At 42.1% G+C, this 14,333-nt stretch overlaps 1 protein-coding gene and 1 non-coding gene across 2 annotated transcripts in view; one reads left to right on the top strand and one right to left on the bottom strand.

The window, feature by feature from the left end:
• Nucleotides 1-11,365, bottom strand: part of PKD2L1 (polycystin 2 like 1, transient receptor potential cation channel) — a 33,321-nt gene extending 21,956 nt beyond the window's left edge. Inside the window, exons 1-2 of the mRNA XM_077124403.1 lie at nucleotides 10,945-11,365; nucleotides 10,240-10,353 (exon numbers count right to left, since the gene is read on the bottom strand). Coding sequence (XP_076980518.1) covers nucleotides 10,240-10,353; nucleotides 10,945-11,179 — 349 coding nt within the window. The 5' untranslated portion in view covers nucleotides 11,180-11,365. The remainder of the gene's footprint in view (nucleotides 1-10,239; nucleotides 10,354-10,944) is intronic.
• Nucleotides 11,366-14,015: 2,650 nt separating this feature from the next.
• LOC143654623 (U6 spliceosomal RNA) lies at nucleotides 14,016-14,122 on the top strand. Its single transcript, XR_013161830.1, has one exon. It is a non-coding gene; the product is annotated as a U6 spliceosomal RNA (small nuclear RNA).
• Nucleotides 14,123-14,333: the final 211 nt, after the last annotated feature.

Consider the following 14,333-nt stretch of genomic DNA (forward strand, 5'->3'; position numbering starts at 1 on the left):
CTCCTCCTTAGTTTGAACCTCTCGCTAATAAACTGTCATCATCTCACCTGTCGTTTCCTCCGTGCTGGGAAGTAATATGAGCCAGCAGTTCTCAAATATTTTTGTCTCAGGACCCCTTTTGCACTTTTAAAATCTATTGAGGACTCCAAAGAGTTTTTGTTTATTTGGATTATATCTATCAATATTTACCTTATTAGGAATAAAATGAGGAAACATTTAAGTATTTATTAATTCATTTATTTAAAAATAATGATAGGGCGGGCCACGGTGGCTCAGCAGGTGGGAATGCTTGCCTGCGATGCCAGAGGACCCAGGTTTGATTCCCCGTGCCAGCCCACGTAAAAAATAAATAAACAAAAATAATGATAATAAGCCCAATGCATGTAAATATAAATAAAGCATTTTTATGAAAAAGAGCTATATATTTTAAAACGAAAAACTTTTAGTGGGTGCACGGGTGGTTCAGTGGTAGAATGCTCACCTTTCACATGGGACACCCGGGTTCGATTCCCGGATCATGCACCGAAAAAAAAAATTAATGAGAAAAGTGGCATCATTTTACATATTTGCAAATCCCTTTAATGCAGTTCCAATATTTGGTTGAAGTACGTGAAGAAAATGTTGATCTCACTCAAACACGTAATCGGGAACGGGAGGACTTTGTGATCCCCGTGAGAGGGTCTCAGAAAGCCCCAGGAATCCTCAAACCACACCTTAAGAACCACTGCCCTATGCCTTCTTTCTGTGTCTGGAGCCTTAGTCCAGAACTGAGGATTTGCCTCCACTTAAAACTACAGCTTTCTTACTGCCACCATTCAATAAAATAAAGAGATAATCAATATTATTTTGATCCCTTTTCATAATATGACCACATATCAGTGTACCATATTTCAGTTTTCAAAAAGCTTTTCCATGTAATGTCTCCCAATAGATTAGCAGTCATGTCTGATTATTCCATTTTGCCCATGACCAGTGTTCAATGCCCATGACCATGAAGTTCAAGTTATTATATAATTTGCTCAGGATCATTCAGCTGGTGAGAGGCAGAGCCAGTACTCAAACTCCTGCATCAGGAATATGAGCCAGATGCTCTTTCTCTGGCCACTCACACCAGCAATGCCCCGGACTGATGTCATCTACAACAATCTGGAGTATCAAGATGTCATCAGCTAGTGCTGACTGCTTTTCTGTACTTACTCTGAGAATCATCCTTGGTGAAAAGCCCTTCACTGGTCAGAAGACGAGGAAATATGACACTTAAATACACTGCTGTATTCCAAGAAACAAATGACAGCCCCACACTGAGTAAAAGTAAAGGACAGACTGTCATGCAGCCATTGGACAGCAGGACATGTGCAGGCCCACCAGTCTTGCAGCAAGCATACAGGCCTTGGGACACCAGGGAATTCTGCTACAGTGAATATAGGCAAAAGCAAGTTGGTTAAATAGCTACATACCAGGTGGGGTCTAAGTCTTTATTACTAGGATAAAGCTGTCTCAGATCTCCTCTTCCTAGTAGTAGAAGGACTTTGTAACCCTGTGTCTGCTTGAGCCAGTGGGTAACTGAGCAGGCTTGGGGAAGGCAGGAAATCATCCTATCGCCATTCTGAAGCCCTGGCGATCACTTCCAGAAGGCCTATTCTTTCTGATCCTTCACCACCATTATCCTGGTACTTTTAAGCAGGTCCCAGGCTTTTAGTAGGTTGTTTAAACTTTACATTTCAACACTGTTTCAATTTACACTTTGATGTAGAATGCCAACTAATATTTATTGAAAGGCTACTTTATGCTGGGCACTGTGCTAAATACTTTACTTGCTTTCTTACCAAACTTTCAAGGAAGACATTTTCCTCATTTGATAGATAAAGGAATCAAGGCTACAAGAGATCAAGTATCTTGGACTCTCCTGCCAAGGACATATACCTAATAACTGGTAGAGACATCATTTGAACCAGGTTGCCTTATTCCAGGTCCCATGTTCTTTCTACCACACCCTTGTGCCCTCATTGATGTCAGGCTCCTATGTGACCAGTTATCTTCTGCCTTCATTACAGGCATATTGGAGCTCACCCACAGACATTTCCTGAAACACAATGCATTTCTACTTCTTTCCTTGACAATTCTGGAAATGGTCAGTAAGGAAAGCCACCATTTTCCCAACTCCCAAGCTTTATATCAACCTCTCCTACAAATGCAAGATTCCACCAGTCTGTGAACAGAGCCTTGAAACCCACTGAAAGAAAGCAGAGGGAACAGAGACAGGCATTTCTTTATGACTATTGATGGACTAAGAACATCCAATTGAAATTAATTGATGTGTAAATATGAGTCACTAGAGGCCCAAGGTCTCTGCCTTCCTCCCTGATTCCATGATGACCAGACTCCGCCTGGTCCAGAGCCGCTCCCTTACAGAACCAGTCCCAGGTGCATCTTTGAGATAACAACACTGTCTCCTAAAACAGTCATTGTATCCATACAAAGACCTTCAATGTTTTCTCCATCAACAAAATGCTACAGCCATTGCACCAAGAAGACAAAAGGCTGGAAGACCTTTCATAAATATCCTGATGATGTTGGGTATATGTGCAGTGGGGGTGGAGGAATCATTCTCGAGCGTTTTCTCTGTGGAGCAATAGCCGAGCCAGGACTGAATGACTGATCATTCCTAAATTTGTAATGACAAAAATAACAGTTTCCTAATCTTTGGAAAGGAAATAATAAATCTATCCCTTATAGGATTGCCGCCGGGATCAAATGACATAATAGGTGTGATAGATCTTTGTAAGCTCTAGCTACACAATTGATAGTTCCTACTATGAGAAGACTGATGATTCAACCACATTGCCTGCATTAAAAAGATAGCTCCACGTTAGCCAGATAAGACTCCAAATATCTCTGGCTTCTAGGCCCATTCAGTTCCTAGAACAAAGCATGAGGAAAACAAGTCTGAAAGACTGGCCACTATAGTTTACTAGGGCCCATCTCAGGCCAAACTACAATTTAGGGGATGTCTAATTTTGTTGGCTATTCTTTCCATACCCAGGAAACCAGGTCCTGGAAATGGGACAACTGGTGGTTGTTCCCTACCTGAGGTCTAATGCTCCAAGCTTTACGCCCTAGCTCTTTCCATGGCCCCTCTTAAAACATATCTTTCTTATGCAATTTATGCAAAAATAAATATAAATAAATTAAAACGTGTAAAAACTGTTCATCCTCATGAGTAATCAAAGTCAAATTGACAGACATGGTATCATTTATACCTATTTAATGATAAAAACTATAAGTGAAATATCCACTGTTGTGAAATAATTGGTATGATCTTACTGTACGGGTTGCATAATAAATTTGAATAATTTCTTACTAAGGCAAATTGACGACATGTAGCAAGTGCTAAGGAGATATTCCTAACTTTTGGCCTATTAATCTCTATTAATCTCTCTCCTTAGAAATTTCCAAGGAAATAATTCAACAAAAGTGAGAGAGAAAAAAAGCAGCAAATAGAGATATATTTATCTATAATAGGCAAATATCAAAATGGCAAAAGGAATGTTTAGTTAATTGTGGTATGATTATAGTCAATAAAAACCACTTAGAATCATGAGGAAATGCTGATGATATCATTATAAGTGAAAGTGGACAATATGATGCAACTGAATAAAGTATGCACATGTGTGGATAAGGACTGATAATATTAAAACGTGGGGCTATCTTTGGTGTTATGGGGATGAATTATAGGTGAATTGTATTTTAAAATTTTCTTTAATTTTTTATATCATCTTTTAAATACAGCAATAAAAAGCCATAAGTAATCAGCTGGTAGAATTATTTCAAGATCCTACTTCGACTAGGGTAGAGCAGAAGGTTTTTCCTTGCTAAGGTGTTGATGCGAGATAATAAATTGATGTGTAGCACATTTTGCATGTAGAACAGCTGTAGTCGACTCTAGTGAGTGAAAGCCTCAGAGTCCAGGGAACAGCAGCTGAATCGAATTCCTGCCTCTGCTGGTTATTTGCCGGGTGACTTTGGGCAAGCTGTTTAACATATCTAAACCTTTCCTGATTTGCAAAATGGGGATGATAAAGTACCAATTTCCTAAAGTCTCTGAGAGTATCCAATGAGATAACATACATAGCATGGTGCTAGGCCTGTTGAAAATGATTCCACATATGTTTGTTGTTTGTGCTGTCAAAAATAATAATGATAATGAGGCTGAAGATAAAGTGGGCGTGGTGATGACAAACCGAAGCTTTATGGAGACAACACCTTAGCTTAAAGGTCTTGTTTCAGAAGTAGAGATTTTGATGCTGCTCAAATGGTTTTACCTCTACATGTGTAGCCAACAAACCTTGAAAGGGAAATTTTTGTAACCAGGCTCGAGTACCCAGGGAGTATTTTGAAATTCTACTAGACAATACAAAGATAATGATTACAAGTGGTTGTGTTAGGTTCTTTATACATGTTTTTCTCCATTATCCACAGGAAAATGCCCAAGGTCACCAAGCCAGTAAATGGCAGAGCTAGGATTTGAATTCAGTTTTTATCTGACACAAATGCCTAAGGTCACAAAGCCAGTAAATGGCAGAGCTAGAATTTGAATTCAGTTTTTATCTGACTCCAGTATTCTTTTCTTTCCATTTCCAAACTGCAATGTTTACCTTAATATCGAACATGCTTCCTGAGGCATCTGCACAGGAAATGACAGGTAAAAACAAACTTGCAAAGGTCATATCCAATTGCATGTTGCTCTAGCTTTTTGAAGACAGCGTCCCAACAAAACAACACAACAGCCACTCTGCTTTTTGTCAAGATTCTAGGACCAGGACTGCATTCCCCATTCCTAAACAAGAAAATTTAGTTAGTATACTGACCAGCAAAATTAGGAGAGTCTATTCAGTGTTTCTTAAACTTTCCCATTAACCCCTCTCCCAGGAGTCTCTTAGACATTGTCTTCCTAATTGCACCCCCAATCTGAATCAATTTTTAATACCAAAGATACACTCTAAAACTGTTTATGTACTAAAGCCACTTGGAAGGTCACAAACCATTAGGATATCTAAGATTTTTTTGCCTTCAAGAACCAATTTTCGAAGTTGTGAGGCATGCAACTAGGTGAATGAAACTTGAGGACAGTATGTTGAATGAAATGTCAGAAACAAAAAGACAAATATTATCATGCCTCACTCATACGAACTAACTATAATATACAAACTCATAGAATTGAACTTTAAAGCATGGGTTATCAGGTCAGGGCCTATTGTAAAGGTTCTTAGACTGTAAGCTCTTACAAGCAGTCACATCTATTCTAGAGGTATAACTGTTATTTCTAAATTCTAAGATGCGAGCTTTTCGTGTATAATCTGGTTGTTCTTTGGAACTTTGAGTATTTGTGTGACACCTGAGACTCAGAGTTAGAGCTCTGAAGCTATGAAAGTCAACATTACCCCGTACAGCAACTGTCATAAAAGCTGAAAAAGTAATCAGACTTTGACTAGAGATATGAATGAAGCTGATCTGGATAGGACTAAGGTATATCAGAATAAAGGGTAAAGGATGACATTGACTATATTAAAATTTCAGCTTCTGTGTGAGACCAAAGGAAGGGATGTTTATTTGGTGCAAAATTTTTATTTTTGGTAGCACATTATCTAATTTAACTTGTATGGTCAGTTTATTTGAACACCATAATTACATGGAATCTTGAATAGGAAGTGAGATCTTGTTGGTTTGTACAGGTTAGTATGATGCTCTGATACATCCCAGAGTAATCTGGGCAGAAGATAAAAAAAGTATTTGCAAAATACCCTTGGGGGACTGGGGGAAAAGGAGGAAAAATTAAACTTCCCTGCCTGGGGAATTCCTGGTATTCTCACAAGCAGTGGGGACAACCAGTTCAATAGACTGAGTGCTCAATCTTGGGGCTTGCCCCTGTGAAACTTTTTCCTGCAAAAGAAAAGCTAAACCTATTTATAATTATGCCTAAAACTCACCCCCAGAGAACCTCTTTGTTGATCAGATGTGGCCCCTCTCTCTAAGCCAATTCAGCAAGTGAACTCACTGTCTTCCCCTCTATGTCGGACATGACTTCCAGGGGTGTAAATCTCCCTGGCAACATGGGCCAGGGCTCTCAGAGATGATCCAGAAACTGGCATCATGGGAATGAGAGAGCCTTTTTTTACCAAAATGGGGAAGAGAGAACTGAGACAAAATAAAGTCTCAGTGGCTGAGAGATTTCAAACAGAGTTGAGAGGTTATCCTCGAGGTTATTCTATGCATTATATAGATATCCCTTTTTAGTTTATGGCATATTGGAGTGTCTAGAGGGAGTACCTGAACTCTTGAACTGTATTTCAGTAGCCTTGATTCCCAAAGATGATTGTATAACAGTACCGCATTTACAATGTGACTGTGTGATTGTGGAAACTTTGAGTCTGATGGTCCCTTTTTTTTGCTTTGGCAGGCATTGGGAATCAAACCCGGGTCTCCAGCATGGCAGGCGAGAATTCTGCTTGCTGAGACACCATGGCCCACCCTGATGCTCCCTTTTTGGAGTGAATGGACAGATAAGTAAAAAAAAAAAAAAAAAGGACAAAAATAAATAAATAATAGGGAGGATAACGGGTAAAAAAAAATTGGGTAGATTATAGGACTGGTAGCCAATGAGAGGGAGAAATAAGGGGTGTAGGATGTATGGGTTTTTTCTTTTGTCTTTTTAGTCTTTTTCTGGAGTGATGAGAATGTTCTAAAAATGATCATGATAGTGAATACACAACTATGTGATGATATTGTGAGCCATTGTTTGCATACTTTGGATAGACTGTATGCTGCCTGAAGATATCTCAGTAAAAATGTATTAAAAATAAAAAATTTTGTAAAAAACCAATTTTCATCCCCAGTTGAAAATGCATAGTGTAGTTTTAAGTGACCGGAGCTCAGGGAGGCTGCCAAGAGCTGAGATCCCAGGAAGGCAGGGCCAGGACCTTGGATAGCGCCAAAGAGGCCTTACTGAGCCCATGCCCAGGGCTCAATTTTGCCTGAAGACTTGCCAGAGAGAAGAAAGAGGCAAAAAGAATATGGGGTTAGGAAACTAGGATTGGTTTTCTTTTACTAATGAGAAACTTTTTTTTGGAGGGGGGGTCCCTTTGTGGGTGGGAACTTCCATTCTAAAGGTCAAAGGTAGTTAATGGAATATCTTCAGGTAGTGTAATGATTTCAAGGTCTTTACTCAGAGTACAACTCCCTAAAAGAATTTCAGAGATTTAAAGGTGTGAGATTAATTCTCCCTTCCCAGCATCCCCTTCCCATCAGTGGTTGGGCTCATGACACTACGACATAGTTTTTGCAATGTCTATTGCTAGGTAAAGATAATAACGGGTATAATTCATCATGTGCCAGAGACTGTCCTAAGCGCCTTGATGGGTTATTATATTTAACTCTTACAAAATCTTATCAAGTTAGTATGACTATTATCCAAGGAGAAGAGAGGTTAGCAAACTTGCCCAGAATCACACAGCTAATAACTGTTGGTGCCAGACCTTGAACTTAAGCAGTCTGACTTCAAAGCCCTAGTGCTTAGCCAGCATGCTCTACTGCCACTTAATTGACTCAGTGGCCCTGATAAGATTGTTGTGAGGTTTAATAGTCCATTATATTAATATGGTAGCACAGGATTACCTTCTCTTCCCCTCTCAATCTTCTCAGAGATACCTCAATTGCCCAAGATCCAGACTTTTCCTCTCCCCAAGTTTAGAAAATTCAAAATTTGTCAAGTCACACCTATGCTTATAACCCTTCCATGGCTACCCCATAGCCCTTGGAATAAATCCAGATTTGCTATAATTGCTTTAAAGGCCATTCATTATCTGCCACTGCTTGTATGGCCAGTTTCATCTTTCTACCTACTTTGTTCCTCAAATTCCACTCCAGCCACACAGATGCACTCTCACTTCACTATGCCTGCTGTCACCTCTGGGCCTTGGCACATGCTGTTCTCTCTTCCTGGAAACTTCCCTGACTACACCTCCCTTTAAATGGCTAAATCCTCCTCATCTATTAAGTTTCAGATCAGACATCTCTTCCTCACCATGACCTCACAGATCCCCACAAATCTGGACACAATGGTGGTAAATGGTAGTGGCCAGTGTTTGAATTCAACTCTGTGTAAATTCAGAGGTTATGCCTTCAGTTTCTGCATAATACCACCTCTGGAAGCCATATTATAATAACTGATTTAGTGAGAAAACAAAAGTTATTTAACCTATAATACAGACGGCCAAGGAGAAACATAATAGCTACATTCACTCAAACAGTTAAAGGGTCATCGCATACTGCTTCCGAAAGTAACAGAGCAGTAGATGGTTAAGTGCAGGGAAGAAAATCCTGAAAAGGAGAGAGTGAGCCGCTGAGAGGGAAGGCCCGAGTATCAGTCATCTCTGTATCCCTCAGTCCAATAGCTGGCATGGGGGGGGTGGTCACAGATGTCTGTTAACTAAAGGAAGGAAATAGAGCTCTACCTATCAGCGGGATCGGTTGCCCTGTGAAACAATGAAATCCCCAACTAAGCTCCCTGGGGTGAGGCTGGTTGGCCACCTGACAGAACACAATCGAAGGGATCATAGGAGGGATTGCTGCCTCTTCTTCATCCTTGGACTAGATGACCTTCAAAACCCCTGGCCGCTCAAGGATTCTATAATTACTGCACTGAGTCTATAACTTAGACTTTGGCAAGTCGCAGACTATCTGGCACTTATCAATGTGTTAGGATCTCACAAGGTAGAGAACATGAGTGGATGGGCTTCTGGGCTACAGTCAGAAATGATTCATTGTCACTTGGGAGATGGAAACCTCCCAATCCTGTTCCAAAGGCTAATCTGGAAATAGAGACATTTGAGTCATATATAAAGAAAGGCTTTCTGTCTGTGAGTTTCAGCTGCTGTTATAATATCTGAAAAGGGAAAAGGAACACTCCTTCCTAGCAGATGGCTAAGAAAAAAATCCATATGTCAACAAATGAATTTCTGGCAGTCATTTGCAGAAAGCAATCAAATGGGCCCCATAGAATGTACCCTGTGTCTGCTGTTGTTTCCCACAGTTTCCTTTCACTCCCAGCTGAACAACCTGTGGTAAATACTCAGAACTGGCCCCTCTCTCCAGCACCCAGTGAATCCCAGCAGAATACAGCTAGAGGGAAGTGCTTTCTGCTCAGATTCCTAGAGAGCTTACATCAGTGTGGGTGACTCACAAAGATAATGACATTTTCTGTCAACTCATGTTCCCAGTTGTTCGGATTCCACCTTCAAAAGAGTCATAGAGCCTAAAAAGAACAGAACCTTCTATAGGGCAAAATGACACCTCAAAATGAGAGGTATCTTAATTGTATGGTAAAAACTACAACCTTAATCAATGCATACATACTCAACCCTATTAAACTAGCCAGACTTCACTTGCTGCATAGGCTTGTAAAGAAGTAATTTCATGAGAACAAAGTGGCACCTTCCTGTCAGTAGGCCATTTGATCTATTTGATCTAACTTTATTATTATCTACAGTTCTTTATTAAACTCTATCCTTCCATGGTCCACCCTTCTATTTTTTTCACCTGCTTCTCTCAACTTAGAGATCAAACTTTGCCAGTTTGTAACTATAACTAGAACTTCAGTTAAATTTCCTTCAACTGCCTGTGAGAGCCCAACATGCTAGCTCTTCTGTGTTGACCACCACAACTCCATTTGCATTGCTAATTATCAGGTATTTGAGCTTTAAGACCTCCTGGAGGTCTTCACGCCTTTAAAGAAACATGGATCAGATGTAGTGCAATAACTGTGTGAAACCCACCAAATTATTCCCTTTTTTCCAAACAGAAAGGAATGGTCTCCACTCTTTACAACAGTGTGAAAACTTCCACCTACCATTAGAAAACAATGGCTGCTGAGTAGCTGTCTGTAACCTGATTCTAAAACCGAGTTTCCCATGAAATTCTTGACAAAACAATTTGTATGAACAAGCTTTCTAACAATCCACCTGCTTCTACTGAACTAAATGACAAGTTATTTTTATAACAAAATATCTTAAGCTGGAAGGGTAATAAATAGGACTAAATGTTGATTTTCAGTTCCCAGGACACAGCCTACTTGCACAGGTGGATGCTGTTTCCTCAGATGTGGCCCACAGAAATGTGCATGTAGAGGTGGCACACAGAGTTGCTTCTCATGGACAGATGTACACAAAGACAGATGTTACTCACATAGACAGATGTCTACCAGGAACACGATGTACACCAAAAGTTCCCGCAGGGTGGTCTTGACATAAAGTTCCCGGTTCTCAGTTGTGTTCTCAGTCAGGGTTGTTCCCCAAAGTCCTAAGGAGCATTGGAGAGATGCCCAGTGTTCCCCAATGGCAGGACTTCTCCCAGCTATCCCCACTTATCTGCCTCTGGACTTTAGCCCCTTTGCTACCTTAGCCCTTTTCCATACCCATCGCTTTATCCCTTGGCTCAATCTGGTTACACTAACCACACCAATATCTGCCTCCTCCATCAACCTTCCTGAGAAAAACAGCCTCGGAAGAGGCATGGGTGAAGGCGCTGGGCCAAGGAGAGTGAAAGCATTAGAAGGAGCTCTTTCTAGTGGGGCAGTCCAGGGCATCACATACCCAGCCTCTCTCAAATTAGCTCCAACACACTTCTCTGAGCCCCCAGATGGTGATCACGCCAGGCTGCCAAGAGATTGGCTTCTGGGAAGCCTAGAGATTGGCTTCTGTCTTCTGGAGCATACAGCTCTAACGCAGACAATTCACAAACCCCAAACATTTCACCTCTTCTTCAGATCACAGTTCATCCCCCTTCCCAACACCCCCTCCCCCCCCCCACACACACACCCAGGCCAAAAGCTTTGGGTGACCTCTTCATCTGACTCCAAGATCCCATGAGAACCCTCTCCTGATCAAGTACCTCTGATGCCATGACAGATATGGAGGCAGCAGCTGTACACCAAGGTCCTGTGTGCCTTCTCCTGATGTCCATCTTCAGGCTTCTTGGCTTGGGGTGGGGGGTGCACCACACTGGAGACGGTGCAGATCTCCAGTGTCCCAGGTGGGGAAGGGGGACCGCTGTAGGCAAGGTTATCCCAGGCTCCACTCCCTAGTTTTTGCAGCTCCTGCCCTTCAGGGCTTTCCATAGTCTTCATAGGGAATGAAGTGGGGGCCCTAGCCCCTCAGGTACCCACTCTCACCTGAAGAAAGAAGGAGCTAGAGGCACTACCCAAGCTAGTCAGCCGAGGGCAAAGGAAAAGGAACCTGAGAGCAGCTGATCTCAGACTGCCTCTGCTCCTATCTTTTGTAGGGAAAAATCAAATCTCCTGATGCCTGCTTAGGGGAGGGAGCAGATGAGGAGGAGAGGAGGAGGGAGAATGACCATCAGTCTTGTCAGGGGCTCTCTCTCCCTCTTGCTGCAAGACCCAGAGGGCAAGAAAAAAGGGTGTGGGAGGGAACTGGGGGACAGAGATGTGAAGAAGGGGAGAGAGGGGAATATGAGGAAGTCTGGAAGACTAGGGTAGATGGATGGATGGGTGAAAGAGATAAAAGCTAAAGGTGGGGGCACTGCTTGCAGATAGGCCACGGTGGAGGGATGGTCCAGAGGTCAGACAGAAGAGGTGATGAAAGAGCAAAGGGAGGAGCCAGGAGAAGAGGGAGGATGGGGGACTCCATTGTGGGTCTGAGCTAATTTCCGTTAAAAGCTCCTGAAAGGGCCGACATGGATTGCGGTGGGGGCGGGAGGGACCAAGGCCAGGGATGGGAAATTGAAATGTGCTGCCTCCCTTTCAGGCTCCAGCAATGATGTCTGAGGCTTCTTTGATGTCTCACCTTGAGTGTCCCTTAGTGGAGCGGAGATGGAAGTTTCCCCTCTTTTACTCCACCCTCATCACTGGGGGAAAATACAGTGGCAAAAGGAGCCTTTTCTTAGACATTTATGGGACAGAGTCTCTGACCCCTGATGGAGAAGGAAGACAGACTGCTGAGCTCTGGGTTTTCTGCATCCTTTCTTCTAATGTTCACCCCCACCCCCCTTCCCACCATGGCTTATAGGTGAGGTATACCAATAGAAGGGTTTACTGTATGGGTGTGGAGCTCAACTAGGGAAAAAACTAAGCTCTGATTGGGGGGATAGACCAGACAGCAAAGTATAAGGACAGTGTGACTTAGGACTCCTTAAGGGGAGCGAATAACTGGACCCAGCTCAGAAGGTGACCTTGTTCAATGGCTCTTAGTACTGGGCCTAAAACTGCAAGTTTGAGCACAAAATGGAATATAAGAAATACCAGGAATGATCGCTTTCTTTCCAATATCAGGTCTTTGAATTCAAACACTGGCATGGGCCCCCAAGCACAACCTTGCCTGTACCCAGCTCCAAATGGATTACCTGTCCTGGATTCCTTACAGGCATGTGCTGTGTTCCAGATTGGGACAGGCCCCACAAGGGCTGGGGCTAAACCTTACAGTCACTCATCCTTGATGGCTGGGGCAGGGCTGGGGAGTGTACTGTCTTCTCTCCAATTCCTGGCTCCCCACCTAGGGCTACTTAATCGCTGTACTGGCCTGAAACCCACCTTCACATTCAGTAAAACATCAGCCTGATGGAAGTTACCAGTCTTGAGTATCTCTATAAGGAGGTTCTAATCCCAGACAACACAGGGCTGGGCTCAGACACTTGGTAAGTAAGTGTACCCAACTTCTGAGACAGGACTGAAAAGATGGCTGTCCCACTGCTTGGGTCTGCTGCACATATCTTCTTCTGTCCCAAGCCCAGATCCCATTAAAGAATCAATTTCATGCCTGGGCTGGAGCTGAGAACTCTCAGTGAGTCTTCCTGCACAGAAGAGTCTCTATTTTACCCATTGTGTTTTACTTGAAGTAAAAACACACTTCAAGGTGCTTGCTTCCTTTGAAAACAAAAAGTATGAAAAATATCAACCATTTTGTGTTAAATCAGCTGATGGTGAAAGAAAACGGAACTACTGCTTCTCGCCCACAAGCCTTTTGAACAATTGCAAAAAGTCCCCTGGCTTACAAAATAGGATCTGGGACAAGGGTGATAACAGGAGGCTGACAGTCTGGTCCAGAGAAGCAAAGAGAGTAGCAGAAGATGGTTTCTGATTCCATTGTGATGATTTTGAATTCTGGAGGAGGCCTGTGGTCAACAGAGGTTTGAATTCTCAGCTTTGAGCCCTCTCTATGTGCATGGACCAACCCTAGGAACACAGGTTAGACAACACAGCTTGCAAAATTTTTCAGAAGGCCCTCTGCTGTCCTAGGGTCCTTAATCTTACTCAAGAAGTTGCAAATGTGGTAATCAAGTGGGACCTCTGGATAACTTTATGTCTAGCAGTTCTCATCTCCTCAAGCTTCTTCCAGTACTTGAAGTTTCCTATGTGACTGTACCCTGTTAAAAAGGGCAACCAGTTTCAGGGGAGTTCTGTGTCTCAGGCTGCCACCTACCTCAGAGCCTTGAACTTGGAACCAAGATTCCTGAGTTTAACTCTTGACTCAGCAACTTCCTAATCATATGGTTCTGGGCAAGTCACTTTTGAGACTTAGTTTACCTATCTGCAAGGCTTTTATAATGATGCCTGCTTGCTGATCTTAATGATTGTTTTAGTATTAAAATAAGAGATTGTAGAAGTCGTTGTAAACTGTATGCTATAAAGCACAGAACAAATTTATCTTACCATAGCATCCAATCTTATGCACTCTACTCATATATAGCAATTCATGGTTGTAGTAGATACTTTTAACCAGAACTCCGGTGTTATTGGCTCTGAGGGACAAGGGTCCCAGGACTCTCTGTGTCTGTACCCATTCCATTTCCAGCAGAATGGAATCATAGCACTTGGGCTGAAGAGTATTATTTAAAAAGTAGTCTTTGAATGAGAGCACCTCTTAGAAGAGGTTTTTTTTAATTTAATAGATTTTATTTTTTAGAGCAATTTTAGATTTATAGAGAACTATCATAGAAAGTACAGAGAGGTGCTTGCTTCAGCAGTACATATACTAAAATTGGAACGATTCAGAGAAGATTAGCATGGCCCCTGTGCAAGTATGACATGCAAATTCGTGAAGCGTTCCATATTTAAAAGAAAAGAAAAGAAAAGAAAGTACGGAGAGTTTCCATATACCCCCTCTTTCCTCCCAACTTCCCATCCCCAGTTTCCTTTCTTGCCTTAGTGATACATTTGTTACAATTGAACAAATATTGATACATTATTATTAACTGAAGTCCATAGTTTCCATTAGGATTCACTCTTTGAGTTATGCAGCACTCAGAGACAAATGCATAATGTCATG

This window comes from Tamandua tetradactyla, chromosome 13, assembly GCF_023851605.1.
Source record: "Tamandua tetradactyla isolate mTamTet1 chromosome 13, mTamTet1.pri, whole genome shotgun sequence".
Taxonomy (NCBI): domain Eukaryota; kingdom Metazoa; phylum Chordata; class Mammalia; order Pilosa; family Myrmecophagidae; genus Tamandua; species Tamandua tetradactyla.